The sequence below is a fragment of the Numenius arquata genome, chromosome 2 (assembly GCF_964106895.1).
Source record: "Numenius arquata chromosome 2, bNumArq3.hap1.1, whole genome shotgun sequence".
Classification (NCBI taxonomy): domain Eukaryota; kingdom Metazoa; phylum Chordata; class Aves; order Charadriiformes; family Scolopacidae; genus Numenius; species Numenius arquata.
In genome coordinates, this window is record NC_133577.1 from 108,275,618 (window position 1) to 108,302,704 (window position 27,087).

Genomic DNA, 27,087 nt, shown 5'->3' on the forward strand with positions numbered 1-27,087 from the left:
AGATACACTGAAAATTGCAGTGTTCCTGAGTTCTCTTGATTAATCTGTGTGAGGTAGAAATGTCTGCCTTTTGTTTAAATTACCTTTCCTGTTGAGACCATTAGCATATACATATGGTAAAGAAGGCCTTTTCCAAACTCCAATGATATTCTAGGCAAGTCAGACTGACCATAGCAGAACACGCATGGAAGCTGAAATTTCAAATGAACAGCACATTCTTTTTTATAGTATATTTTAAGCTAATCCTTTATTAATTAATTTGTTGTAGACATTAGGAAGAAAATAGATGTTAAGGAAAGGTCTGAATCGACTGTGGGAGGTGTCTGAGTGAGAAGAAAAGCAAAAAAAAAAAAGCTGAGCATCAGAACACACCTCCAGAGAGTGAAGTCTATCAAAAAGTCTTTCAAAGCATTTGAAATTAGACTTAATTTTTACAAGATCACAGTTTTGCACTTTTCTCTTTTTGCACTGGGTATAAGCAAACTAAAAGACAGCCTTTTGTTATCCTATCTGACTCCAGTGTGGCTACTGACCTTGTAACATGTCTTCTCTCATTTTTGTTTTCAAGGACACATCATAACAATTTTCCAGAAAAAAACCCATGGATGTTTGGGTCAAATGGTTAGCAGTGACATCGCTGCTTACTATGGTTGATGCTCAGCTGCCGAAGCCGGCACGGGCCCCTCTGGTTCTGCACAAGCCTTTCATGGTTTTTTGGAATGCTCCAACAGAGCAGTGCAGGCTGCGGTACAAGGTGGACCTGGATCTTGGTGTTTTTGACATTGCATCCAACACCAATGAGACTTTGAGTGGATCCAATGTGACAATCTTCTATCACACTCATTTGGGATACTATCCCTACTACTCAGATAATGGACATCCTGTCAATGGAGGGGTGCCCCAGAATGAAAGTCTTACCAAACACCTTAATAAAGCAAAGTCTGACATTGACTATTGCATACCCATGAAGAAATTTCAGGGACTTGCAGTCATTGACTGGGAAAACTGGAGGCCCCAATGGGATAGGAACTGGGGCAATAAAAGCATTTATAGAAATAAATCTCTTGAGATGGTTAGGAGACGGCATCCTCAGTGGTCAGAGGACAAAATTAGGAAGGTGGCTAAAGAGGAATTTGAAAATGCTGGCAAGAGTTTTATGAACAACACTATCCTCCTGGCTGAGCATATGAGACCAAATGGGTTATGGGGTTACTATCTTTACCCAGACTGCTACAATTATGATTACAAAGAACACCCCCAAACATACACAGGGAAATGCCCAGCCATTGAGTCTTCCCGCAATGACCTCCTGCTTTGGCTGTGGAAGGAAAGCACGGCTCTCTACCCTTCTATATACCTGGATTATATCCTGAAGTCAAGTCCAAATGCACTAAAATTTGTTCACTATCGGGTTAAAGAGGCAATACGTGTTGCCTCAATTGCTAGAAAAGACTATGTTTTGCCTGTGTTTGTTTACTCCAGACCATTTTATGCCTATACTTTCCAGGTTTTAACAGAGGTAAGCAGACCTTCTTTAGAAATTTAGAGATTAGAAACAGCCTCTTAGAAAAGATACTTTCTAAAAGTTTTCTTTGTATAAAGCACTTATACATTTGTTTTTTGTATTTAAGGCAGCCGTTCTAAAATGAAGTACTGTAGTCATAGTACAAAACTCTACACCTTTCAAGAGTTAATACTGCAGTGCTTTGGTCTTCTGTAGGATAACATTGTATATTTTTAATGAGGGTAATTTAGAAAGAAAGTACAAAGAAATCATTTCCTTGAGGAAGTAACTCATTCCAGTATTTTAATTCTTCAGGACAGCTTGTGAAATGAACTTGACAAATTTTCGTGAAGTTTAAAACTAATTAGTGTAATGGAAAGATAGACTTTCATGAGGAAGGAGCCTCAGGCCTTTTTTTTTTTTTGTTTCTTTATCTGAATGTGAATTCATTCAGTGTAGAAATAAACCAGTCAAGTAAACTGGTCTGGCCTGGAGTTCCTAACTCCTGCATGATGAGGATTGGCCACCTTGCTTTTCAGAGGTACAACACCTCCAAGTATTTTCATGATACCACTGTGGAGTCCTTTTAATAGAGAAACCAAGTTTTTGAGTCACATAATGTTCCTTCAACCAATGATGAAGTGCAATAAATATAGAGTGGCCACAACATTGATGGTAAAGACGTATGCGTGGATAAGGAACTGGCTGAATGGCTGCACTCAAAGGGTTGTGGTCAATGGTTCAATGTCCAATTGGCGGCCAGTGACGCGTGGAGTTCCTCAGGGGTCGGTGCTGGGACCAGTGCTGTTCAGCATCTTTGTCAGAGACATGGACAGTGGGATAGAGTGCACCCTCAGCAAGTTTGCTGATGACACCAAGCTTGGCGGCATGCTGGAGGGAAGGGATGCCATCCAGAGAGACCTGGACAGGCTTGAGAGATGGGCTCGTGCAAATCGCATGAAGTTCAACCAGACCAAGTGCAGGGTCCTGCACCTGGGATGTGGCAATCCCAGGCACAAATACAGGTTGGGCAGAGAATGGCTGGAGAGCAGCCCTGAGGAGAAGGACTTGGGGGTGTTGGTGGATGAGAAGCTCAACATGAGCCGGCAGTGCGCACTGGCAGCCCAGAAAGCCAACCGCATCCTGGGCTGCATCAAGAGAAGTGTGGCCAGCAGGTCAAGGGGGGTGATTCTACCCCTCTACTCTGCACTCGTAGGACCCCACCTGGAATACTGTGTCCAGCTTTGGAGTCCTCAACACAGGAAGGACATGGACCTGTTGGAACGGGTCCAGCAGAGGGCCACAAAGATGATCAGAGGGATGGAGCACCTCTCCTATGAAGACAGTCTGAGAGAGCTGGGGTTGTTCAGCCTGGAGAAGAGAAGGCTCTGGGGAGACCTCATAGCAGCCTTCCAATATCTGAAGGGAGCCTACAGGAGAGCCGGAGAGGGACTCTTTGTCAGGAAATGTAGTGACAGGACAAGGAGTAATGGTTTTAAATTGGAAGAGGGGAGATTTAGACTAGATATTAGGAGGAAATTCTTTACTGTGAGGGTGGTGAAGCACTGGAACAGGTTGCCCAGGGAAGTTGTGGATGCCCCATCCCTGGAAGTGTTTAAGGCCAGGCTGGATGGGGCTTTGAGCAACCTGCTCTAGTGGGAGGTGTCCCTGCCCATGGCAGGGGGGTTGGAACTCGATGATCTTTAAGGTCCCTTCCACGTCTAACCATTCTATGATTCTATGATTCTAAATCCCATACTTTCTGGATATGTAATGATGATTGTGGCCCTGACTTTGTTTATGCACATAAAAGAGAGGCACAGATGCTTATTCATTTCTCTTGTAGTTGTCCCAAGTGGCGAAAGTTTTTCTTTGATCACTTTCAACTCCACAAGAGGGGAGGAAATCTTGGGCGGGGAGCTCATGGAAACAACCCCTCAATGGCTAAGGGGGCCTGGGGGTGCTCCCTCCCTTTGATTTACAGAGGGCTGCATGAGAGCTTGCTTCTGCTGCTGCTGGAGACAAGTTCTTGACTCAAACCAGAACAGCAAAAGGGAGAGAAGGGACAAGGGAAAAGTCAATGCTCAGTTCAGGAAACCACAGGCTGCATGTGGCTTCAGTCTGGAGCTGGAGCTGGGGAGGTGCAGTGGAGCCCTGAAAGCCTGGGGAACGTTTCAGGCTGCCCCCAGGGAGCAAATGGTACACAGAAGCAACCATGAATTCAGCCTGCCTCATTTTCAGCAACTAGGGATTCTTTGGAACTGTTTTCTGTGTGATGTGGAAACTAGCTAGGTCCTAGCTAGGTCCTAGCTGCCTCAAAAATCGTGGGCAAATAGGCAAGGCTCGGTTCCGCTGAAGGCAAGGAGCCACTGGGATTGGTACATGCAGGATTTCACCCAGAACACCTTCACCGAAGAACTCAGGCTGCAAAATAAATGAGTATTCCTCAAATACAGGCTGTAATAATACATTTTGATAATATAAATTAGTCCCTCGATCAATATAAAAATACCACAAATGTTACCGAAAGCTATGAAAACTAACCTGCTGTTACCAGTTATGCACGTGTTCAAAATCTGTGGTGGCATACAGTTACTGTTTTACCTTAAGCTATTTTCTGAACAGTACAGTGGTAAGTTGGAGTGACATTCTTCTAAAGTTGTACTCTCTAAGTCACTGCCCTATTTTTCAATTGCATGTAGCCATTTACTTTTGGATGCTTTAACAATCACTTTACAACTCTGCAGCCAGGGAAGATCCCTACAGAGCCAGAGAAACATCTTTGGGTTAGGGTCCACTACATATTTTCTAATAAGGACAGTCCCCAGCTCTGCAGGCAGCCATGGGGACAGGGCTTGACGTATCTCTTGGGACCGCCGGGAACTTGCAGGGTTACACTTCAGAAAACTTTAAATAAGAATGATCAGGAAAAGAATGTTCTTGTTTTCCTTCATAGCCCTCAAGCTACCAAGATATTTTAAATATGGGTTTGTGTGTTCAGGCTTCAGACTATACTGGAGCTTCTCGTTTGACCGCTGACATGTCCCTGAGTGATGCTCACAAACCTAAAAACAAGACATGAAACCTCTGGGCTCCAGCAATGATGTGCGAGAACGTGACAAGGAAAGGAGCTACTGTAGTACAATGACATCCAGACTAAATGGCCATAGAAAAATTGGGATAACAGGCTAATAGATGCTTCAGCTCTGACAAGGACTGGGCCAGGAGAACCGCCGTCCTGCTCCATCAAGCTGTGAAAGAGCTGTGACATTCTGGTCCAGCAGAAATAATTGCTGACACGTTCAGGCCTTGTGTCTAAGCCCTTCAGTACATAGCATGAAAAATACAGTATATATCACAGTGGAATTAAATAGAAAGAATGGTTGTGAGTCAGAGTCGCTGAGGGAGAGATGTGGGCCTAGCAGACCTTCAGAAAGACAAGAGACCCAGCTCCCAAATGGTTGCTGTAGCTATGTGTGCTGTACCTTTCACCCTGACTACGCCTGGAAATCAGGTGAGTTGTGCACAAGGTAACTGAGAAATTCATCCTGCTTTTTTTCTTGGAAACAATTTATAAATTCTGAATTGGGATCCCAATCATTATGAAAGGTTTCTGTATTTGCTAGAAATGCGTATCAGCAGTTTGCCATCTGTAGGGTATTTAGAAACTATCTGCCTTGACAATTCACTGCTAAACGTGTGGGAGAGGGAAGTCTCACGGCAGCGTCTGTGCTTCCTGACTAGGTGGCTGAGGTCATTAATAAAGCAGGATGACAACTAAGAAATTGTGAATAATGGATAACAATTCTCTCGTTCACCTACAGATATTCTTCTCTGATGACCAGGTGTGCATGTGTACAGAAACCATTCCCAGCAACCATGCCAGGCTTGCACTACCATTCCTGAATACAGAAAAAGCATGTCTGTAACTAAGACTCTTTAAAATTTAAAGGAAAGATAAGAGATGTACTTATTTTCCTTTCCTCAACATGTAACTAAAACTGATTGCCCTGTTTCCTCTCAAACTCCAAAACTGAAACAGCTTAGCTCACCTCCTATTTTTTTAGTGCCCAATGCAGTGACTTGGCTGATCAAAATACGGAGAAGAATTGATAGGAACTAGAGCCTTCTCCTCTCCGCCGATTAGCTGTCTGTTCGGAGACAGCCCAGCATAATCTGTAGGATCTTTGGTTGTTGCACACTGCCCCCAAAAGCCTGAATGAGAATGAGCATCAGAAGGGAAGCGGCTTAGTTGACTTGTTTATCACCTGGAGAAATACCAGAGGCCTAAGTGACAGCTGACTCACAAATTTGCCTCTTCAGGACAGTCCTCTCACACGGACGGATGAGGGTCTGATACAAGGAATAAAATAGGATTCCCCACCTAGACAAGTGCCAAGAAGCTCATATTTAAAATGATATCTGCAATTTTTTAAACTTGTATGTTTTCTTCCTCATGAGGTACTTCTTACACTCACACGGCAGAGCCGTGCCAGTGAGCCCTCACTAATGCCAAGCTGTGCCGTGTGAGGAGTGGCGCTGGGTTCAGTCCCGAAACCAGGAGTGCTGTGTCTCAGACCGCTCGTGGAGCTTGTGTTCCTCACTCAGGGCTTCATGGAGGCACCTCCCTATCTCTGGTCCTGATTTGCCATTATGAGAAGCACTTACCTTTTCTCAAAACACGCAAATGGGCGGTGAAGCTTTTATTTTCTAACCCTCTCTGTGGTAAGGGAAGGTGGTGGTGGTGCCTCCCTCTCTGTGTGACCATCTGGGTGGTCAGAGCACACAGTTCTGGTGCGGGGACTCTTGGCTAACTTCTCTTCCCAGCCTGCTCAGGATGAATCCAGCACCCTGTGACAGACACCAGGAAGGAGCTGGGGAATCGCCAGACCAAAAAGAACAAGTGTATGAGAGAGCAAAAATAAAAGAGAGGGTGCGACCTCCTGTTCATAGGTTATTCAGAGAAGAGCCCTTCTGTCCTGATGGCTTTGTCTTTTGAGGTACTGAACATGAGTTGGTCATTCAGTAAAAGAGCTAACTATACCTAGAAATGACCTTAATTATTTCCTTGCGGGCATGTTACCTAATTATTAAGCTGAACTCATCATAAGCTGTACTCAGGTTCCCACTTCTTTCTCTTGCTCTCTGTTGGACCTTCATTGAATTGGGGCAAAGTGAAATGGCATCAGAAAGAGAAATGGCACCCCTCTGAACATTGTGTGTAACCTCACAGTGAAGATGACCCCTGCTGGAGGGTTAGCTGGAGATGATGTATCTTTTAAGCATGGAGGAAAAGAGAAAAATTCAGCCCATGTCATCCTAATTCTCTTTCCTCTTGGAAGGAGACTCAGCACTTGATCTTTTTTTTAGAGAATGCAAAAATAGGAAACGTAAGGTGGAAGGAGAGTGTTTAAATGAAGTCCCATGCATTTTTTATTTTTTTTTTTTTTTTTGCAGTGAGCTATTTTCGCCAGCAACCAACACCTGTGCAAATGCTGTAAGAGTCCTTTAAGCATCCCTAGGGGTGCACACCTTCCAATCAAATGCCGGATTTTGGCCTTAGCCTGAGAAAAGTGCTGACTTTCTCAGCATTGATAAGGTGGTGATTCTAGGTGTGCGGGAAAGTGGAAGCACAGGTGGCTCGGGAACTTCAGTTGTGAAATTATCAGTGCCATTGGACTTCACACACCCAGAGGACTAGGTGAAATCTAAGGGTCATGTTCTCGGTTTTGATTATTTTATATCTGTATGCATAAGACATGAAGTGCTGAAATCCCTTTGTGGATCTGAATCTAAACGATTTCTAAAAGTTACAAAAACAAGATGTAGAATACAAGGGAACAAACCCTCGATTTACTGACTCCTGGTCAAGCACCTTAACTTCTGAAGCATACTGCTTATGAAATCTTTATTTCAGGGTTTGCTCAGGTCTTAGTTCATCCAGCAATGCTAAATATATATTGATGATTTATTTTGGTTGTCTGAAAAAGTTTCATTAATTTGTTGATGAGATCTGAACTGTGTTAATGCTAAATCACTCAACTGTCATGTGCTTAATGTAGAATCACAGTCCATCCTTTGTATCTGGGTAATCTTCATAAAATGCTTTGCAGATGAAGAAAGCCTGGGAACCTTCATTACCAAGAGGTCAGGCTGTATTTCACATTCTCTTAACATTTGATATTTTTCTCTTTAATTCACATAGTTTTGGGGGTTTTTTTTACTGATAAATTATTTTCCATAGGAAAAAAACCACCCTCATTTCCCACATGAAAGTAACACCTGCAGCCCACACCACTACCCTTTCATAAAACTAGCACTGAACTATACACTTTTAAGAGTAATGACATTGTCTAAAAGACTACTTGGATGATCAGCAGCAACACGAACTTCAGGCGAGACCAGTTATACTTTCTATCACCCTGGACCCTACAGTAAAAACCAATAGGCAAGCTCTACTGTTCCAGACTCCTGCAAGTTTTCTTGCACTGTTTTTTTCAACCTTTAGTTAAGGGTCAAAGTCACTGCTCACTCTGACTTCTCTGTAGCTGTCTTCAAGTCTTCAAGTCTTCATCAGATTCTCCCTTTCCCACGGCATTTATTTGTACCTTTTTTTCTATCTCTCAGGCCATAAACATTTCAGGAATGGGGACTCCTTAACTACGCATTGGTAAATCAACAGGCCCATTTACACAGTGAAATAAATTATTTAGGAGTAATTAACAATAATCATATGGTTCTTCCACTCTATCATTTTGCATTCTAAGGTGCCACCACCATACTGTGATAATTAGGCTGGTCTTTTGGATTGTTTTCTCCTAAAATGAGATGAGAAGATTGGATCAAAGACCATCGCTAACGTTTTAAAGGAATTTGGTGTTTCTTAATCAGATCAAGAAATATTGTTATGTCATTACAAACACTGGTCAGGAATTACTTTCTAATAAATTATTGTAGAGAGAAATGGTTTTAGATGTAATTGATCATGCCTTGAAATTTGGGTATGGAAGAAGATCTTTCTTCCATATTTTCTAAGATTTAATTGCATTTCTCTAGACACAATATTCAGGGTTTCAGGCTTTAAGACAGTTGTAAGGTACGTTGCTGTGTTGTTGGCAAGGCACAAGTGTCTCCCGTTCCACACACAGTCTGTGCTCTGGTAGAGCTGTGTTACTGCTGTCGCTACAATTCGACTGCTTATTGGTGCAGCTCTAAAAGTCAGTACCCAAATGCGGGTTTTTTTCCCCATTTGGCACTATGTAGGACTAGGAGAGGCTCTTTTTTCAAAGATATGTTTCCTGGAATAATGCCATTCATGCTGGTAGGAACAGCAGCTCTGTAACTGCATTGGCATGGCTAAAGCAACACAAGTTAGACACCTGCCTAAAACCTATCAACTGCAATTAGACACTGTAAGGGTGATCCAACGATGTGTGATTACACTTATCATCACTTGCCAAAAATGGTGCCTGCGTAGGTATGGTAATCATTCAAAGACTGGTAGATAAAATGGCTCATTCTATTCTTACTCCAACCAGTTTGGTTGGATTCATAAGGGGTTGGAGGACCCCTTATGAATAAACTATAATGATTTCATTACTTATTTGTCACACTCATGAATGCAACCTATGCAAACCTTTGGAGATACACAGAAGATCTTTCTAAACTAAATAGTGATTTTATTGTGAAGAATATACCACAGGACCGATGTTTCCCCTGGAAAATAAATTAAAAAAAAAAGGTGATACCTATATCCTAGGCTTTTTTTATTTTTATATCTTTGATTTCTTGATGTCTCGTTTTGGCCTTCTTTTTCAGACGGATCTGGTCAATACCATTGGCGAAAGTGCGGCTTTGGGAGCAGCTGGAGTTGTTCTCTGGGGCAGTATGCAATATGCCAGCTCAAAGGTAGGTCGTATTGATTTATTAGTATTAAGGAATCACCTCCATACCTCTTGTCTGCCACCACACCCTCCATAGCACCTATCTGTCTTTATCAATGTCACCAACCAGCGACTGAGGACAATGGCTCAGTATCACTTTCAGGTCTCGTTAGTTCTATATTTTCGTAAGGCTGAGAAGTCCCATTTCCTCAGAGCATGTTGCTTTGGGCAGGCCCCTTGTAGCACTGTGGAATAATGAGTCCGGGTTAGAAGAAAGACACATTTTGAAGAAATAACATACCAATATAAGCACAGCTTGTCTTTCTGTGTTCTGCATTGTAGCTATGCTGGTTTGTACAGATCCACAGAGAAGGAATGGAGTCTGGAGGAGGAGTGTTTTCTCTGGTCACTAGTGTTGAAATGACACACGGAAAATAATGTTACCACAAGAAAAGGTCTAGTCCTCCCAGGTTCTTCAGGCTTTCACAAATAATCTTTCTTGAAGAGGTGGAAGAGGCAGGAGGCTGCACTGGGGTTTCACAGGAGTCAGGGCAGGCTGTCTCCTACTCCTGAACCTTGGCTGGGCTTCAGTGCCCTCTCTGCTTTTCATACAGTTTGCTCTCCTCCTCCTGAAGTCTCTGGCAAAGCATCGCTGACTTGGGCAGAGGAAGAGGGAGATCTGAACTGGAACTTTCTAGCCACAAATGCAGCTACTTCTGTGCTGATTTCTGAAAGTGATGTGGCTCCTTGTAAACTGAAGAAATTGGAGAGGTCAGGACCAAAGTGGTGACTCCATATGTGCCTTAAAACCTATTAGTCCCATGCACTGCTCCTCATCAGCAGTTACCAGAAATCTCTACTTAAGGGACTAGTTAGTTTCAGATTAGCACATCAACTCTTTTCCTGTTTACTAGGACTCCTCCCTAGTCTAATACTGTATGTTGCTACCAAACACCCAAATAAAAATATAGTAAATAATTAATATTTTGCTAATCTTACCCATGGAAGTAAACTCACTTAAATGAATAAATTACTCCAGCATGTAAATCCAGCAAGATTTATCTCAACAGGTTATTTTAGGCAAGAACAGTTTTGTACCAGCATCTTCTTAGGTATAAGAAATTTGGAGGTAATGCTAGTTACTGATGAATGTGTCATGGTCTTTTATTATCTACAGGAGAGCTGTTCAACTGTGAAACAGTACATTGATGGACCCTTAGGACATTATGTCATTAATGTGACCTCAGCAGCCAAACTCTGTAGCAAAGTCCTGTGTAAGAAGAATGGAAGATGTATCCGCAAAAACAGTGACTCTTCTGATTACCTCCATTTGTCACCTACTAATTTTAAGATCCGAGCCCGTCACTCCAAGAGGGGCCCCAGGTTCCAGGTGACTGGTGAACCCAGCCTGGAGAGTATTGAAGCCATGAGGCAGAGATTCATGTGTCAGTGTTACCAGGGTTGGACAGGAATATTTTGTGAATTGCCTGACCAAAGGCTAATGGAGGGCTGGGTTCACATTGTCTTCAGTAGATCAAGAAAACAGAAGTTTTATGTCTTCCTCTTAGGAGCCATGCAGCTTCTTCTGCTTTGTACTGCACACTAACATCTTCTCAGGCAGTGCAAGGAAATAAGAAATGGTGCCACTAAGACTTCTGTCCCTTAGCAAGTTTTTATTATGAAGGGAAAAGTCGTTGTTGATTAAATAGTTTCATTCTATTTTTTCATTAGTTTCATTCTTCATTTCCCACTCCTGGAATTGCTTCAGACATGAAACATTTTGAAAGCAGCCCCTTCTTTTTTACCAGCTCCTTTACTCTTAACTCATGTTTTACTCATACATTCAACAGATGAAGCTTCTCCTGTGACAGTAGAAGATTTACTTGAGTAAACAAATTGAATAAACCTGTACAAGGATTCATCCATGTAGCAGCTTAAAAAAGGGCACTGAGCCTTTTTGTTTCATGGCTGGACGATTTAACATATGGTGATGAGGAGAGTTTTCATGTGGACCAGGGATCGCAAAATGTTCACTGCAGCTCTTGCTGAAGTCAAATGGCATTTTCTGTGAGCAGCAGCATGGTGCCCAGATCCACATCCACTGCAACTCACTGATCCCACTGCTTCTGCATAGACAATGTGAAAAGTATAGACATCAGTGCATGCTTTAAAATAATGAATATTTCAGTATTTCAAGGCTTAATTTTATTCATGTTACTTCTAGAGGTTTTTCCGGTGGTAGCTTTGTGCCATCAGATTCAAAGATACTATTTGACTGGAAATCTCTGCAACTGCCAGTCAATGGGTCAAGTGTTCAAGGTTGGCTGGAGCCGGATGCTCGGCAGGACCCCAGAGGATGCATCACCCTGCAGGGCCAGCTGCCTTGAAACAAAGAAGGCCAAAGGCTCCTCTGCTCCCTTCCCTTCTTTTGTGGGTGCTTTGCGCTCGTGGGGGGAACTCAGCACCCTTCCAGTGGAGGGTTTACTGACATTCTGGTGTCTTTATTTTCTCTTTCCTGTGGAGAAATGTGAAATACAGTAAAAATGTTGGTAACAATCATGTTTTGTCTTTTGTTAGCATTAAATTAATATTAGTCTTCAAAATTGATTCACTTAATCCAGGTCTACACACTGAAATAAAATAAAAATGAATAGGCTTTCTTGCAAAGCCCAGACACCTAGAAGTTAGGGGAAATGTATCCTTTTTTCTTTTTTCCCCTACTTCATTGATCCTCCCAAACAGTATCATACAATTACAATCTTGACAATTTATTTCTTTATAAGTGCTCTTCTGTCTTTGATGGTACTTTGGATCAAATCAAACTCCAGCTGTTACTGTTGTACACATAATAAATAGCAAGTAGAGAAAGCTTTGCAAAGTGTATTTTTCATTGCAGCCTATTTAATATTGTTGTATGTCTTGCCTGATCATTCTGATACATGTAATGTTACGAATTTTTTTCTTCTGGTCTAGTTGTGTGGTCCAACACTTGGAGAGACAGTATCCAATTTCTATCTGTGTTAGAATTATTTGGAGGAGCAGAGAACTGTGCTCTAACCTTTATGATGATGTCCTTAGCTAGAACCAGCTCTTAAAGCACAGTTGATCCTGGGAAGTGGGCACTAGTTTCTTGAGAGAGTAGGAACAAGGATTTGCTGTATTTCCTCTGAACCACCTCTGCTTCAGGATGACAATGGACTCAGACCCCATATCTTTACTCTTCCCAAATGCTGATCTATAGAGTCCTCTAATCCTCTGCTTTTCATCAGAGGATAGACAACACCAACAGAAGCATGACTGACAGGCTTCCAGCTTTTCTCAAATTTAGCATTCCAAAACTTTGAAATTTGGGGAAATGTTGTGCTCGTTTCCCTTTTCTCTCTCACCGTTGCTGGGTGTTGCACTTAATATAATGTTGTATGTTCTAAGCAACTCATAAATGTACGGAAAGACTAGGACTCATTTTGTTTGACACTGCAGTCTGACAGGTAGATGTGGTCCCAGTTTTACCAGCTTTAGATGTCACCGGCATCTTGTTCCCACTCCCAACCTTTGCTCTCATTCCCGTCCCTGTATTGTGGTACGTTGTCCCCTGCTTGTGCTGGCACAGCTGCTCAGGTGACCTCATGTGATCTGGATTGTGAAACCATCCAGGTCAAAAGTTCCCTCATTAAAAAAAAGGTGCCTCCCCCTGATGCTTTTTCTGAAGTCTAAGTCCTCTGTCTGACTCACATTGTGCTGCTCACACAGCTGAGTCAGGGCTAAGGAAGTGGGCAAAACCCATAGGGAAGTAGTTGCAAAGCCTGTAAGTTGAGTATTGCCAGTCAAGACAATACGTTGTGAGTAAGCAGCCTTGGTATGTAGTTGGCAGCAACGGTCATGGCTCACCCAACCCGTCTTTGGCAGCAGAGAGACAGTGCCTGGCAGCCTCTGCCCTCCTCCATGCCCCCATGGGGGTCAGCAGGTGATGTGCTGGTCCAAGGATGGGGGGTATTGCCATGCCAGGGCACCTGCTGGGCTCCCCCAAAGCTGAGGGCTCCTTGTGCTGACCAGCTCAGACCTCGGTGCCTCACCAGATGTCAAAGGCAGGGGAGGTAAAGCTCGCCCGGAGTGGCCCAATTTGGGGATGTGGGTATTTAATGTGTTTTCTGAAGTCCCCTTTTGCCACTGAGTCTTTAAGGTGAAAAAAAATGAGAAAGGCTTGCTGGCTGAACATAATCATACCGGCATTTTTGTGTTTCATCAGCTTTTTCCAAATGCAATGTTCTCTGCGAGGGTCAGTGCTCAGTGGCTCTGTAAAAATGGGAATTATATGGTTAAAAAAAAAAAGTGCTAACTGCCTGCACAGACAAAACCAACAGAATGAAATCTCGGACCACTTTGAATTTGTAACACTGTGAACAAATACCCATGTGTCCATTTCCTCTGTTAAAACTCCTTGCTGAGATAAAACAATGTTGCTTAAATTAAAAATTACCTCGGTTTTGCACTGAAAGCATTTGTTGTAGGTAGTGAATTAAAATTGCACATTGTGCATAATAAGGAGACACATGAAAGTTTTTTGCCAAAGAAACTTTGATAGACTTAAGACGCTGTGGCAGCCACAACTACTTTTTTGTTTACATTTCAGGAAAAGTAATTTCCTGTCAATCTGGCCAGGCTCGGAGAGTGGGAGTATTTGCAAACACAGGTTACTCTAAAAATAAGTTAGAAACGATAGTTCTGTACACTTCGAAGAACGACAATGGCTGGGAACAGTACGGCTTCTCAGGGACAAAAGTCCAATCCTTCAAAAAACTCAAGGAAAACAAATGATGTCATATACTGCTTAATGAGATTAAAGCCTCTAAGTTGTTCTTATTCGGCAATGGCACCACGTGCTTTCCACATACCATAGCACACAGCCGTAAGGAGCAGTTAGAGGTCACACTAGAAAAGGGGGGAGAGCTCTTTGGGTAGCTTCTCAAAGTAACTCTGCGTTTGAGATTTAACTTTGCTGCTTTTAATAGTTACAACGCACCAGCTCATCCCTTGTTTAATGTCACCAGAGTAATTCCAAGGTAGTATTTTTCCAATTCAATGAATACCTTGTTGAAGCTGCAATAAGAAAACAAGGGGATGTGTGTGTGTGTGTTAATATACACACATATCTACATGCGCATGTGCATATGAATGAGCATACGTGTGTGTATATTGTGATACGCGTGTCTGGAAGTCTGACCCAGAAGCAGCAGAAGAGTTTCTAGGGGCGCGAGGCTTTGTTTTCTGCCTGGTGGGAAGAAGTTCGGAGGCAGCTGTGTAACCCTATAGCTTGGCACGTATGGCTGCCGCTGCCGTGGGGATTATGTCTATTATGTAACCGCGTTTAGACGGGAAGATAACAGCATCTAACAAGCTAAAAATAAGCAGACTTCTGTAATTTCAAAGGACAATATTTTAAACTTTGTTCATGCGGCTGCTCCTATTTCAACAATAAATGTGGCCTCTTCAAACATTTTATTTATTTTTTCACTAGGATAATATTTTAACACACTGGCAGCTTGTTTTCCCAGAGAGAGTCACAGCTCCTTTCTCATCTTTCCATTACAGCAAGAACTCTCCTGGCTTTTATTTAAGGTGCTCTCCAGTATCTGTGAGAAGCAAAGCAGCCCAGAGTATCAGTCCTGGTTTTTCTCCTCAGACAGCCAAGCAGTCTGACATTTGTGGGCAGCTTTTGGAAAAATGATGTTTGTTTCCACACAAGTAATAATGTTCTCAGTCAATTAGACAGCAGATTATTAAGAGCATTTTTTATATTGCTCTTTCAGATGCTGGTTTTCCCGGGCCAAACAAAAAACATTTAGATCTCACTTCCCTGAAGTTGCTCCTTACCTTGGCTTTGTGTCCACTCACCCTGTATGTCCCACTGGAAGGAGGGAGGTATCCTATGGAAACCCTACGAGGGTGATGCCTCACTCCTCGCCTGCAATAGGGGCAGTGGGTTTTCTTCAGAGGGCAGCTGGGTTTTCTTCAGTTGACACTCACTTTCACCTTATGTTGCTACCCTTGCACCCCATGCATGGTTGCTCCTGCCTCTCCTCATAGGAGAGCTTCCACACGAGCATTTTAAAGCCCAGGGATTCTGGCTCTCCATTTTTGCACTGGGTTCCCAATGGGGATGTTAAAACAGGCTCACACCAGGTTTTCCCTTCCCTGCGCTGGGATGCCTTGGCTCCATGGGGTTGGGGAGAACCAAGGAGTCCCCTGTGTGGGACAGCACAAGCCCTGCTGGTGATGCTGATCTTCCTCCAGCTCCTCCTCACCCTCACTGCACTACAGTGGGTCCCAGGGATGAGGGAGTGCTGTCCCCAGGGGAGACGCAAGCTGGCCTTGCTGAGGACAGCAGGGAGGCAAGGCCAGTGCATGCAACTCCACTGCTCTATCAAAGGTGCTTCTTCAAGCCTCGTGAAACTGAGTCACACACAAAGATCCTGCAAAGTCCTTGAGTACCTGCAATGGTAAGTGATGCTGATTGCATGGAGTTAATTAACACAAGCATGAACTGAAGCCCTTCAGAAACTTTGGGCTGCTCCATGGACAAGTACTCTCTTCTTAAGTCTCATCATCAAACTTTATTTTGTGGAATTTGGACAAATAACAATTTTGCTAAACATAGAAGTAGGGAGGAAGAAGACAAGCTCTCCCTGGGCCTCTGTAGGAATTCAGGTACTGATGCACTTTGATTTAGAAGGAGTAGTGATGTGTAAGCACCATTACTGCATTCGTATCTCAGCAGCAATACTCAGCTCTGAGTATACTTGAATTAAAACCCAACAATAAACAGACCTGGTTGCAGTGAAGATGCTAATTTGAGTGGTAGAGTTACCTCACTTTTGATAGAAAGCACTTGATTTGTGATTTTCCAGAAAGCAATCTCCTATTTTAATTTGGTTGTGATTTCTCCACTCTTAAAGGGGCACAACCTCATCCGATGTAAGATGGTATATCTTTATTGATTTCCAGTAGCTCAAAAGCAGGCATGAAATATTCATGTTTGCTTTGTTCATCCTTGGATTTTTCCTTTTAGGCTGGCATTAGTCCATTAGTTCCCAGCACCCACCAGCTGCCACAAGGACAGTCAGCAGCAGTTCCTCAAAACATCTCCTCTGTGCTCCCTGGGAAGCAGCAGGCCATACAGCAGCTGACGAGAGCTAGATGGGGAGGCTGCAGGGGGGCACAGCCACTGAGCGAGGCTCATTAGGTTTGTTCAAAGTCTCCATCCATACATGAGGCTTACCAAGGTTTACATGACTCCCGGATTAAAATAATTGCAATAATCCCTTAGACTGACAACACTGAATTGTTGTATTTCCTCCAACAATAACATTTAGTTCTAATGTAATACTCAGCTGGTGGTGGGGGGAAATCAAATGGGATTTTTTGTTGTTGTGCTACAGCTATTCTGTAGGAGTAGGAAGAAAGGAATGCCACCCGAATCTGCTGGTGCTGGGTGCAAGCTGTAATCGCCCCAGTGTGCGTGTGGGTGTTTGTTCTGCACCGTGTGGAGGCACGACCTTATCCCAGTGCAACCACAAAGCAACTCTGCTGGACTCCTGGGAAAGCTAGTGGGAGGAGAGGCAGCTCCTTCCTATTGTGCAGGGTTAAGCTTTTATTTAATTTCTGAGGAGGACATGCTCAGAACACCAACCATCATTTATTTAGTTTCAGTTAGGATTTACCATACAATTAAATCAGGAAAGCTACTTCTTAAAAGAATCAGTTCAATATAATTTAAAATGCTATGGGGAATAAGAGTAAATCTACACTAACCTGTTGGCATTTGATCTTTTCTCTCAGTAACGTCGGAAATACAGGAAAAAGCAGATGGTAACAACATACCATGAAGCCCATATCTGGTCCGTGCTGAGTGGATGCACCATGTACTCAGGAGCTCCCTGGAGAGGGGGAGCCCAAGCAGATCTGATGCCTTAAAATGGGCTCCCACTTCTTTCTAATGCAGCCTGAAGTCAGGTAGATGGCTACGCTGTCTTGTGGTCCTCTAAGCACATCATCTTCCAAACGTGGCTCTTCGCAGTGTGGGTATTTCGAACTGCAGATAAACGCGCAGTGTGGCAGGAAACCTGGGCATCTTGGGAGTCAGCTTAAGTCAGCTCCTGAACACAGTCTTCACATCTTGAGGCTGACGTACTCTCAAAGAATGTGAATCTCCTTGCTTTGTTCATAGCATAATGTATATAATGTGATAACAATGCAGACCACTCAGACTATTTGAGGATTCAGGCCATTACGCTGATTCTATAGTATAAGCATCCATAATATAGTTCCTAGTGCAAAGGCTACCCTCTTTGGAAAAGGGGGTTGCTGGAAAAGCTTTGGGCTTAAAACAGGGGGAAAATCGTGGTATGGAGCACTGAGAACCTTGCCAGGCTGGACACAGGCCAAAGAAGATTTGTGATTATTTCAGTGTATGCCAGAAAATGACCCAGTCACTGGCACCAAGAGCATCAGGGAAATACAAGCTAAGCATAAAGACTGATTTTATGGATGTTTCAGTGAGCCATTAACCCAGTCCATCAAACCATCTGCCTTTTTGCGAACATTAAGTATAAGTCTAATCTTCCAGGCTGGACAACTGTCAGGTGTAATTGTCTGCAGATGAGAGGCAACTCTGAAGCATGAAGTGGAGGAGAAGTAAATAGCATAAGGACACTTGATCAATTTTGTTCATTTTCCATATTCAGGAGTCCAGCTATCTAGTCAGCCACCAGAATAAAAGTGGTCTCACGTACATAATGAAAAAGTGCACATTGATGGCAAAAGGAGCTGAGATGATAGAGGCCAGGTGACTGTCCTGATGAGCCCCATGCAGATACGTAGCTTGTCTGCTAAAATCTGCTCTCTTCTGTCCAGCAGTCCCAATCTTTCACCATAGTATGTTAAATTTTACTAAAAAATTGCTATCAGTACCTGCTTCCTAACTTGACATATGTGCTTTAAAATGCCGAATTATAGCTTTTAATGCTTTATTCAGCTTATTCCTTACAGATGCTATGGGAAATAGCTCTGCTGCAACAGATTCATACTTTAATTTGTAGCATTTTGAGGGTGCCCTGCCCTAAATTTGAAACACTATAAAACGTCCCTTGGCAGCCCATGCACTCCCAGCACCTTCATAAGGATTAGTGAATCACGGCACTAAAGGGGTTTGAATCTCAGCTATAATAAGCCATCATTGTTACCAGGTCAGTCAGATAATAGTAAGATGAAGTCCTGCTCCATTTTTATTATTCATTATGCTGCATATTGAGTCCCCTGCATTTACTAACATAGCAGAGATACTCTGCAGAATCTCATCAAGGCAAATCACTGAAGGATGCCCTGGTCTCATAAACCCCCATCCATATGAAGGAAGGTAGAGGACGGCAGTGATGCATTCTCCCATACTGTCCTCCCTGAGGCTGCTGAAGCTCTGCGGCTGTCAGGGTCATCTCCTCTGTCACCAGTCCCCGAAAATGTTGCTTCCAAATCCAGACAGGCACAGAGAGCAAGATTCACTGGTGAGAGCATGACTTCAACTGGACAAACCTTGTTCCAGCCCATCAGACTTCTGAGTGTACTAGTTTTAGCTTTGCTGATAAAAAGTCAACAAAAGGATTATTCTGTAAAAATCCAGGGATTTTATTGGATGTTTGTGGGTGTGAAAATTCTTGCTTCAAAACCCATGCACGTCTTTGATAAGGGTATTTAGCGATCGGCTTGCCTGTTGAGACAGACAGGGTAAAGCCCATCCAGGTTGTGCTGTGTCAATACCGTGTTGTTGCAATAACGTTAACCAGAAAGGAGAAAAGATCATTGGCTTTATTCATCATTTGCAATTTTTCTAATCCCTTGGTATGAATAGTAAAACATCACTGGAGGAGGACTTTTGTTACAAGATAAATGCCAAAGCTTGAAAGTACCTTCTTGAGTTCTAGATTAATTGGGGAGAGGGATACAGGGTTTGTATAATCTGATAAATGCTTCGTCTTTTTCCTATCATTTAGCCAGCTATTTTTTTCCAGCAGTATCTTATGATCTGGTTCAAGCGTTTTCTATGCCTATTCAATTCAAAACTCCCTGTTTTAAGCTGATTTTGCTTAGTCTTAGAACTATTTGCTGTCTAATAAAGACATATAGTTTCTACTTTCTCCCTGTCGGGAGTTGTTGCCCACTGTACATTTTTACTGTAACATGGTCACCAAGATGGGCTGCCTCTGTGTTGCTTTGTTTACAGATTAAATTATAATTAGCAGAAGGGGTATAAATGGATACATTCATCCTGGTTTTTGTCAACTGTGAGAGATACAAATGAAAGAAATACCAAGCAAAAAGAGGAGGAGAATTTTTTAGTGTGTTGTAATCCTGCACAATTAGAAACAAATTTGAAAAGCCTGGATAAAGGGAAAAATACTGAGCAGAGCTTGGGCACAGGACATCCTTTCTGCATGCTGCAAACAAATGGCTTAGGAGCCTGCCCCCAGCTGGAGTGTGTGGGCTTGTGTGATGGCAAAATGCATCAAATGGAATAAAATCAGAAGCTGGTAAACCTCAGTGATTTGCCTTTACACAGAATATAAAATGGTAACTGTTTCCTCTTTAATAATAGAGCAACTACAAATATCTTTCTGTGTTACGTCCCTGTTATGGTTTGAAGAACCCACAACAATTTATTATTGTTTAGACAATTATTCTATTACCCGATGACCCCTCCTCACCCAGGAAAGGGAATCGGGAAAAAACAAGGAGACACGAGGGCTGAAATGTAAACCGATTTAACAGAATAATACTAAATAATTAACATTAATAATAATAAAGAACCAATATTGATCCCAATACCAATATAAATACACAAGGATTATACTCAGCCAATTCTGTCAGTAGGAAGCTGTGCGGTCCCAACAGGGGACAACAAATGTCAGACACTGCGAGCCCTTCAGCTTCGGGAGGTAGGGAAGGGCTCAGGGGTCCGGCACCAGGGCAAGAAGTTCTCAGGATCACAGCCATCAAGGGAGAGAAAAACTCCTCAGCAAACTTTCTAATTTATATTGAATGTGATGTTCATGGCGTAGAATAATTCTGTTGGCCAGATTGGGTCAAGTGCCCAGGTCTCGTTCCTCCTCATCTGTGCGTCTGGTGAGAATGAAAACACTGAGACCTTGAAACCTGCTTACCATAGCTGGCTATAAAGTAAATATTTTCACAGATTCAGACATTAAGGCCTTCTAAAAATGCCCTAGCATTAGAAGAGTCCCTACCCAAAAGTAAAATTACTGAAAGAGAAACTAATCCTGTGTCGCTCAAACCAGGACAGTCCCCGATGACAGGGAGATCTGCCACTTCCCTACAGCCTTTAATAATCTATAGTGGTATTATTACTGTTGTTGTTGTTTTATTATTATTGTTGTTGTTATTATTATTATTATTGTTATTATTATTAGCAGCAGCAGCTTGAGGTTGCTGCCTCTCCCATGTGTCAGCTCCGAGGGCCTTGGAGCAGCAAATCAGTATATCCAGTAAAATGTGGGCTAATAACACTCCCCTGAGGAGGGACACACTGACCCATGGCATGGAGCAGTGCTGAGTCTCCCCGCTTCCCACCAGTGGGCAGACCCCAGCAAAAGCAGCCCCCAGTGAGGTGGGTTACGGTGCAGCCTGGCTGGGCAGCGCTGGGCCTGCCTGCCCCAGGGTTTGTGGTGCAGTGGGTGATGCCATGAGATGCCCCAGGGCATGACTGGTCGCCAGGCAGGCTGCTGATATGTTCTGCCGAATGACACAGATCCTGCTTGGGAAGCACTCCCTGAAACCTGGGGTAAAACACCTGAGGGATGTGCCCAGCCTGGCTAGTGACACCTGCCCATCCAGGCTGTGACAGGCGCGGGAGCAGAGGGGCAGGATGGGGGTACAGCTCTTCACAGGGGGAACTCAGCAGGCTTCAATTTAGAATCACATGCCGCAGTTGAAAAATAAAAAACAATTGTAGGGATTTGCTGCCCTCTGGCAGGATTTTCTTACAGCTCTGATTCTCTGTGAACTGTGAGAGCAGTACTCAGCAATGATGCTCCAGCACAGCAAGGTTTCTGTATTTTGCAGTTGGTTGTAGGCAAAGCAGAGTGACCTGCTGGGCACCACTGGCCTCCCTGCAGCCCTCGTGGAAAGCCCATGCTGATCCCAGGCAAGGGCTGGTGTGAGCTGTTGGGCTGGCAGGACCCCCCTGTCCCTTCTCTCCATCCCTCTGGGGCAGATGGGTCAGCAAGCCTGACTTTCTAAAGCTGGTCCTTTGAGTGGTTGTCTCCTTGCAAGAGGAAGCCCACCATCTTCTAGCTTTGGCTGTACATCTTTCTAGCAAGAAACTTCAGTTTGGCCTCCAATCCTGACAAGCCCTAAGTGGCTTTGCTGAGTTTGATTTATTGGTATGGTATGTGTTTTTCCCAGAGGTACTCAGCAAATTGGGCTGATTTTCATTAACACCATTTTCCAAAAGGCCTATTAATGCTGGTATGGCACTTGTGGATAGTGGTTTTGAAAACCCAGGCCTTCCCTTCACTAAACAAAAAGTATTGTGAGTTTCATGGAGTGAGATTTCTCTGATGAAACATGGAGTTCTGCAGAGTCTACGCCGCACTGCACTGGTTCTACAGACTGTCTGTCTGGTCAGCGGGAGGAACAGGCACATCTTGAACACTTCAGAGCGCTCTGATGTCTCATACTGTCAGATGACTGTATCCTAAAAGCACCTATGGCTTATTAAAAGTACCTACGCTGGCTACCTTGGATGTTGATATTCTTTCTGCAGGTATCTGAAGTTAGGTCATGCCAGTCGTATCCTAAAATAGCAAAGAAATTGGGGAATGAGGAGGTCCAGAAAAGTACCCCAGGTACACAGCTATGACTGATTGGTTTTCTGCTTTGAGATAAAGGAAGGATAACATAGATGAGCTATACCCATTAGTATATGTAACAGTCTGGCTGCCCATATGAAACCCTCAGTCCTCACCTCCAGCAGGTCACAATCCCAGGAGAGATAAGCAGGCAGGCAAGGACTGAGGAAGAAGAACAAGCTGTATGGGATTTCCCTAGAGTTTTGAATGCAGTGGGGACCCTGGAGTTGGAAGGTGGATAAGACTCTCCCTCTCTCTTACATATAAGTATCTAGTTTTTTGTGGTATATCTGGGTTTTTTCCTGCTTAATACACACATAATCAGCAGAGACCTTGTGACTAATGATTCTGCTCATAGCACTGGCCACAGGCCTTAGCATCAAAGTCCACATTGTACAATGCAGTACTGTGCAGAGCTATCGTAGCTGGTCTGGAAGGCACTAGCTCCATGTGATAGTACAGCCAGGCTAATAAATAGCGCAAAGCAAGCATTCATGGATCTGCTTTACAGCTATCAGGGGTCTGAATTTATATCCCTTTACGGTACTGCACAACGACAGTGAAATATGTGTGCTTATTTAGAGCTATTTGGAATATCTCTGGCTGGCACTGTACTAGACAGATCGGGGTGTTCATGAAGCTGTGAAGATGGTGATAAAAGCCAAAGTTTGATTTTATAGTTACCTTTGTTATTATTGAGAGAGCTTGAGGAATAAGGAAACCATTTCTTCATCAACCTTTCCAACTGCAACAGCCCCAGCCACTAAGACATCCTGAGGCCCACTGAAATCATGGCAACATCTTCGGTGATTTTAGTAAGACCTGGATTGATGAGACAAACAACTGTGGGTGCACTGGCCTCCACAGACCTATGCTGATTTACTTCAGCTGGGAATCTGCCCCTTTATTTGAACTAGATTGCTTTGTTTCTTCAGTGTTAGCCACAGTAGAAGTGGCTGATACCAATTCATATAGCTATATATGGAAAAAGTAATAATACCTGTTCTATTATATTCTACAGACAAACTGGGAGATCTGTCTCACGTTATTTCTTAAGTCATGAAAATACTGCCTGAAAATGGGATACCGTTACGCATCATTCACCTTTCAGCCTCTGGCATGGCTCTGCATAGCACTCACCTGGATTTCCCTTGCTATGAAAACAGCCTGACCACCGTTTTGGGAGAGGAAGACTTTCACAGTCACCTGACAGACCTCTGCTCCCTGAGGCATGATGTCGTACTGAACCTGGAAATGTTCCGTATAATTGGAAGCCCATTAGCTAAAGCAAGAGGGCAGAACATGACCATATTTTATTTCAACAGGCTCCGCTATTACCCTGGTAAACATCACAAGAGGTCCCTGTTAATGATGGCCCACCCCACAACTTCAGTTTGCAAACTCCTCTGGAAAAAACAGGCAGTGACATTAACTATCACATCCCAGCTAAGGACTTAATGGATTAGCTGTCGTAGACTGGGAGTGCTGAAGACCTCAATGTGCCGGCAACTGGGATGCAAAAGATGTCTACAGAAGAACATCCAGGAAACTCATAACCGAAATGGAAAGGAATATTTCAGCAAATTGAAATGTTGAACATCTAGCCAGACTTCCCTTTGAAGACAGTGCAAAAGCTTTTATGAAGGAAACAACTACATTAAGAATGAAAAGCAGACCAAAGGTCTGTGGGGATGCTATTTATACCCTAACTGTCACAATTACAGTTTCCATGATCAGAACTACACTGATTCCTGCCCAAAAAGCGAAGTTTTGAGGAACAATGAACTTTCCTGGCTCTGGGATAGCAATGCAGCCTTGTATCCTTCCAATGGCATTAAGAAATCCCTTGGAAATAGTCAAAACATTTTGAATTTTTCTCAGTTTAGGGTGAATGTGTCCATAAGGATTACTTCCATGACATCCCAAGATTATGCTTTGCCTGTATTTGTGTATCCTTGACTAGGTTATAGAGGTGAACCTTTATTATTTCTCTCTGTGGTAAGCTTTTCCTGGAACAATGTGGGCTGCATTTATGCTTTAACCATTCTTGCAGATGGTGCATCCGAATGGAAATCCTCCTGCTTGTGCCAGCTCTTCTGGTTCATGTTAATTGTCTGCATGCCTTAAAGAGCTCAATGTTCTGAAGAAAAAACGCAGCCCCAAATACCTATTTTTTTTTGCTTTTAATCATCGATATGCTATACTTAAACGTGCATTTGAATGGATTAAAAGGAGTTCAGCCATTTGGTGTAGGATGTAGGAAGCAGTTAATACATTAATCCTACCCGATGTACTTTCTTCTGCTCAGATATTCAGTTGTTAACTAATCCCCAGATAGCTGCCCCTTTCATAGTAGGGAAACTGAGGCAGAGATGTTAGCAACTTGCTCAATGTTACATCAAAATGGGAAATTGAAACCAGCAGTCTTTCTGCGTGCCTGCATCTCAAAAACATTTAATTTAGTCCCATACCTACCTCAGAGCAGGCAAATGGTGCAGCAGAACCAAGGATTGCTCATATCAGCTGAACACACACACAATATTTTCAAGATAAGTGCCTTACCCTAGTCCTTCTTTATGTATTCTGGACATCCTTCCAGAAACTGGATGAAGACAGTAGGTTTCCTGCGGAAAGGCCACATAAGCTATTTGTCACAGCCCTGCCTTCACTCTCCCCTGCGGACAGTGACTGCATGACCAGCAGGTCCCAATTTCTGTGTTTCAGAGTTCAGCAAGTGAGCTGTATTCACTTTTTAAAGGCTATGTTCAGTCTTTCAGCCCAGGTAGGGAGTCTGAAGATGGCACCTTGTCTGGGAAGAAGCATTAGCTCCCTCTTAGGTCCCACTACTCACCTAGCACTGCCGTCACCCACCACACTTCCCAGTAAAGGGCTGTGCTTCTCTCCATCTTGAAGGCAAATGCCTATTTTTAGGCATTAAAGGAGGTGCAGACATCTGCTTTGGTGGTTTTATCCAGCTTGCCCTTCCTTAACTTTGCAAGAAGAGGACAGACGGACATCAATAACTGCTGCAGGCCGGTGTGCATCCACTGTGCCCTTTTATGCCCAGTTTCCCCCTCTTTTCCCCTTCAGTCAACTGATTCCTGTGAAGTTTTTCTACTTTGATTCTTGATGCACTGTGGCCCTCAATCTCCCTTAAACTGATGAAGTTGTCTTTCATCTTCAGTGCCTGTGGCCTAGTAAGTCACTTGTTGCTGGTCCTTAATCACTGTTCAAATTAAGGATAAAGAACCGAGCACCAAATACCCTCTCCTTACAGCCTGTGGTATGAGGAAAAAGTACAGCAAAAGACACATCTCTGAAACAAACTTAGAGCATGAAAATGGAAACTGAAGATTTGCCAAGTGTTGCATTTTCCCTTTCATTTAAGGTTGCACAATGCCCACATTCTCCCTCCTATAGTGTGTGCTTATTTACAGTCACTTTTTGGAAGGTTTTTATAGGAGTGAGCTCCTGGGTAAAGCAGCAAGAACAATGCATGCCTTTGGAATCACAGCTTTCAAATTGGAGAGGGACTGGAAAATAGCTGATCGACATAGCAGAATGGCTCTCTCCTTCCCCTTATCGGCAAAAACAGAACGGAGGAATGCTTTGGGGAATTCTCATGTTAAAAATCCCACCTTAATGAAAAGATTTTTGTTGCTTCTAGTAATTGATGTGATACCAAATAATTATAATTAAATTTTGCATGAAAGTAAATTAAAATGCATTTTTTCCCAGAGTTTGTTCACTTATTACCAACATCTCAGGCAGTACCTAAGTTTGCAATGTTTGTTTAATAATCCTTGTGCTCTAGACAGCAAATCTTTAGCCACAATAAAACATAGTTCATAGGGACAAGAATGAAAAGAAAATGTAGTCTGAGGGATAGCCACATAATGAACCATTGGATTACTTCAGAAAAGCTGTGAAATGCTGAATTAGCCTGACATTGATGTCTTTACTCTTTTCACTGTAGCAAGATCTTATTAACGCTGTCTGAGAGAGCTGGGAGCTGCAGGTATTATTATTTGGTGAGATATGAATTTAACTTCTTCAGAGGTAAGCCTGTGCCTGATTTAAATGCAACGTGTAAGATCCTCATTTTATCCTATTAATAGACACTGTCTGACTGCAGCAGTTGTGAGTACTCGGTACCAGCAGAGCTGAAGGCTTAACGAGCCTTTGCTGTCCCCCCAGCTAGGGTGACCATGGAATATGGTAAATTCTTCCAGGCTCAACAAGGTCTTGTGAGGCTTACAGGCGACCAGTGGTAGGGAAGGAAGCGAATGACTAATACCAGGCATTTTGCAAGACAGTTCCTCAATAGTTATCATCCTGGTCAGATTCCTTTCCAGATGGATAAAACACTAGGAAATCATCTAGAGCCTGATTAGCACATCAGTCTGACCAGATTAGGTGTACCAGCGGAGCCCAGCAATTTGTCAGGTTATAGGAACTTTATTTGTGCCTGTCTGTGGGCAAGTAAAATGAAGCATGCTGATGGGATCAGACGGAGAGGCTTTTTATTATGTGGTATCAGCCCTAGCCACATTAAAATCAAAGATTGATTTCTGAGGCTCTGTCATGTCCTGGAGTTTTCAGACAGCCACACATCAAACTTTGTCATGAGAAGAGACTTTGTCCTCAAAGCTGTGTGAAATGGGTGTTCTGAGCTGCATTTCTCCTGGCAGATAGTACAGAAAACCCAGCCAGCATGAGAATGAATGGCTGAAAATAAGTGTTCAGTTGTCCTCAGAAAATTACTTCAGCCAATTTTTGTAAA

At 43.1% G+C, this 27,087-nt stretch overlaps 2 protein-coding genes across 2 annotated transcripts; both read left to right on the forward strand.

The window, feature by feature from the left end:
* The first annotated feature begins 601 nt into the window (after positions 1–601).
* LOC141479146 (hyaluronidase-1-like) lies at positions 602–10,993 on the forward strand. The gene is made up of 3 exons (XM_074168185.1): positions 602–1,519; positions 9,323–9,412; positions 10,565–10,993. Exons 1-3 carry the CDS (start codon positions 602–604, stop codon positions 10,991–10,993), a joined length of 1,437 nt encoding a protein of 478 aa, XP_074024286.1.
* A 12,430-nt stretch (positions 10,994–23,423) lies between these two features.
* Positions 23,424–24,431, forward strand: HYAL4 (hyaluronidase 4). The gene is given in 4 exon segments (XM_074167661.1): positions 23,424–23,637; positions 23,640–23,756; positions 23,759–23,980; positions 23,983–24,431. Coding segments are annotated over 4 exon segments (1,002 nt in total).
* The last annotated feature ends 2,656 nt before the right edge of the window (positions 24,432–27,087 follow it).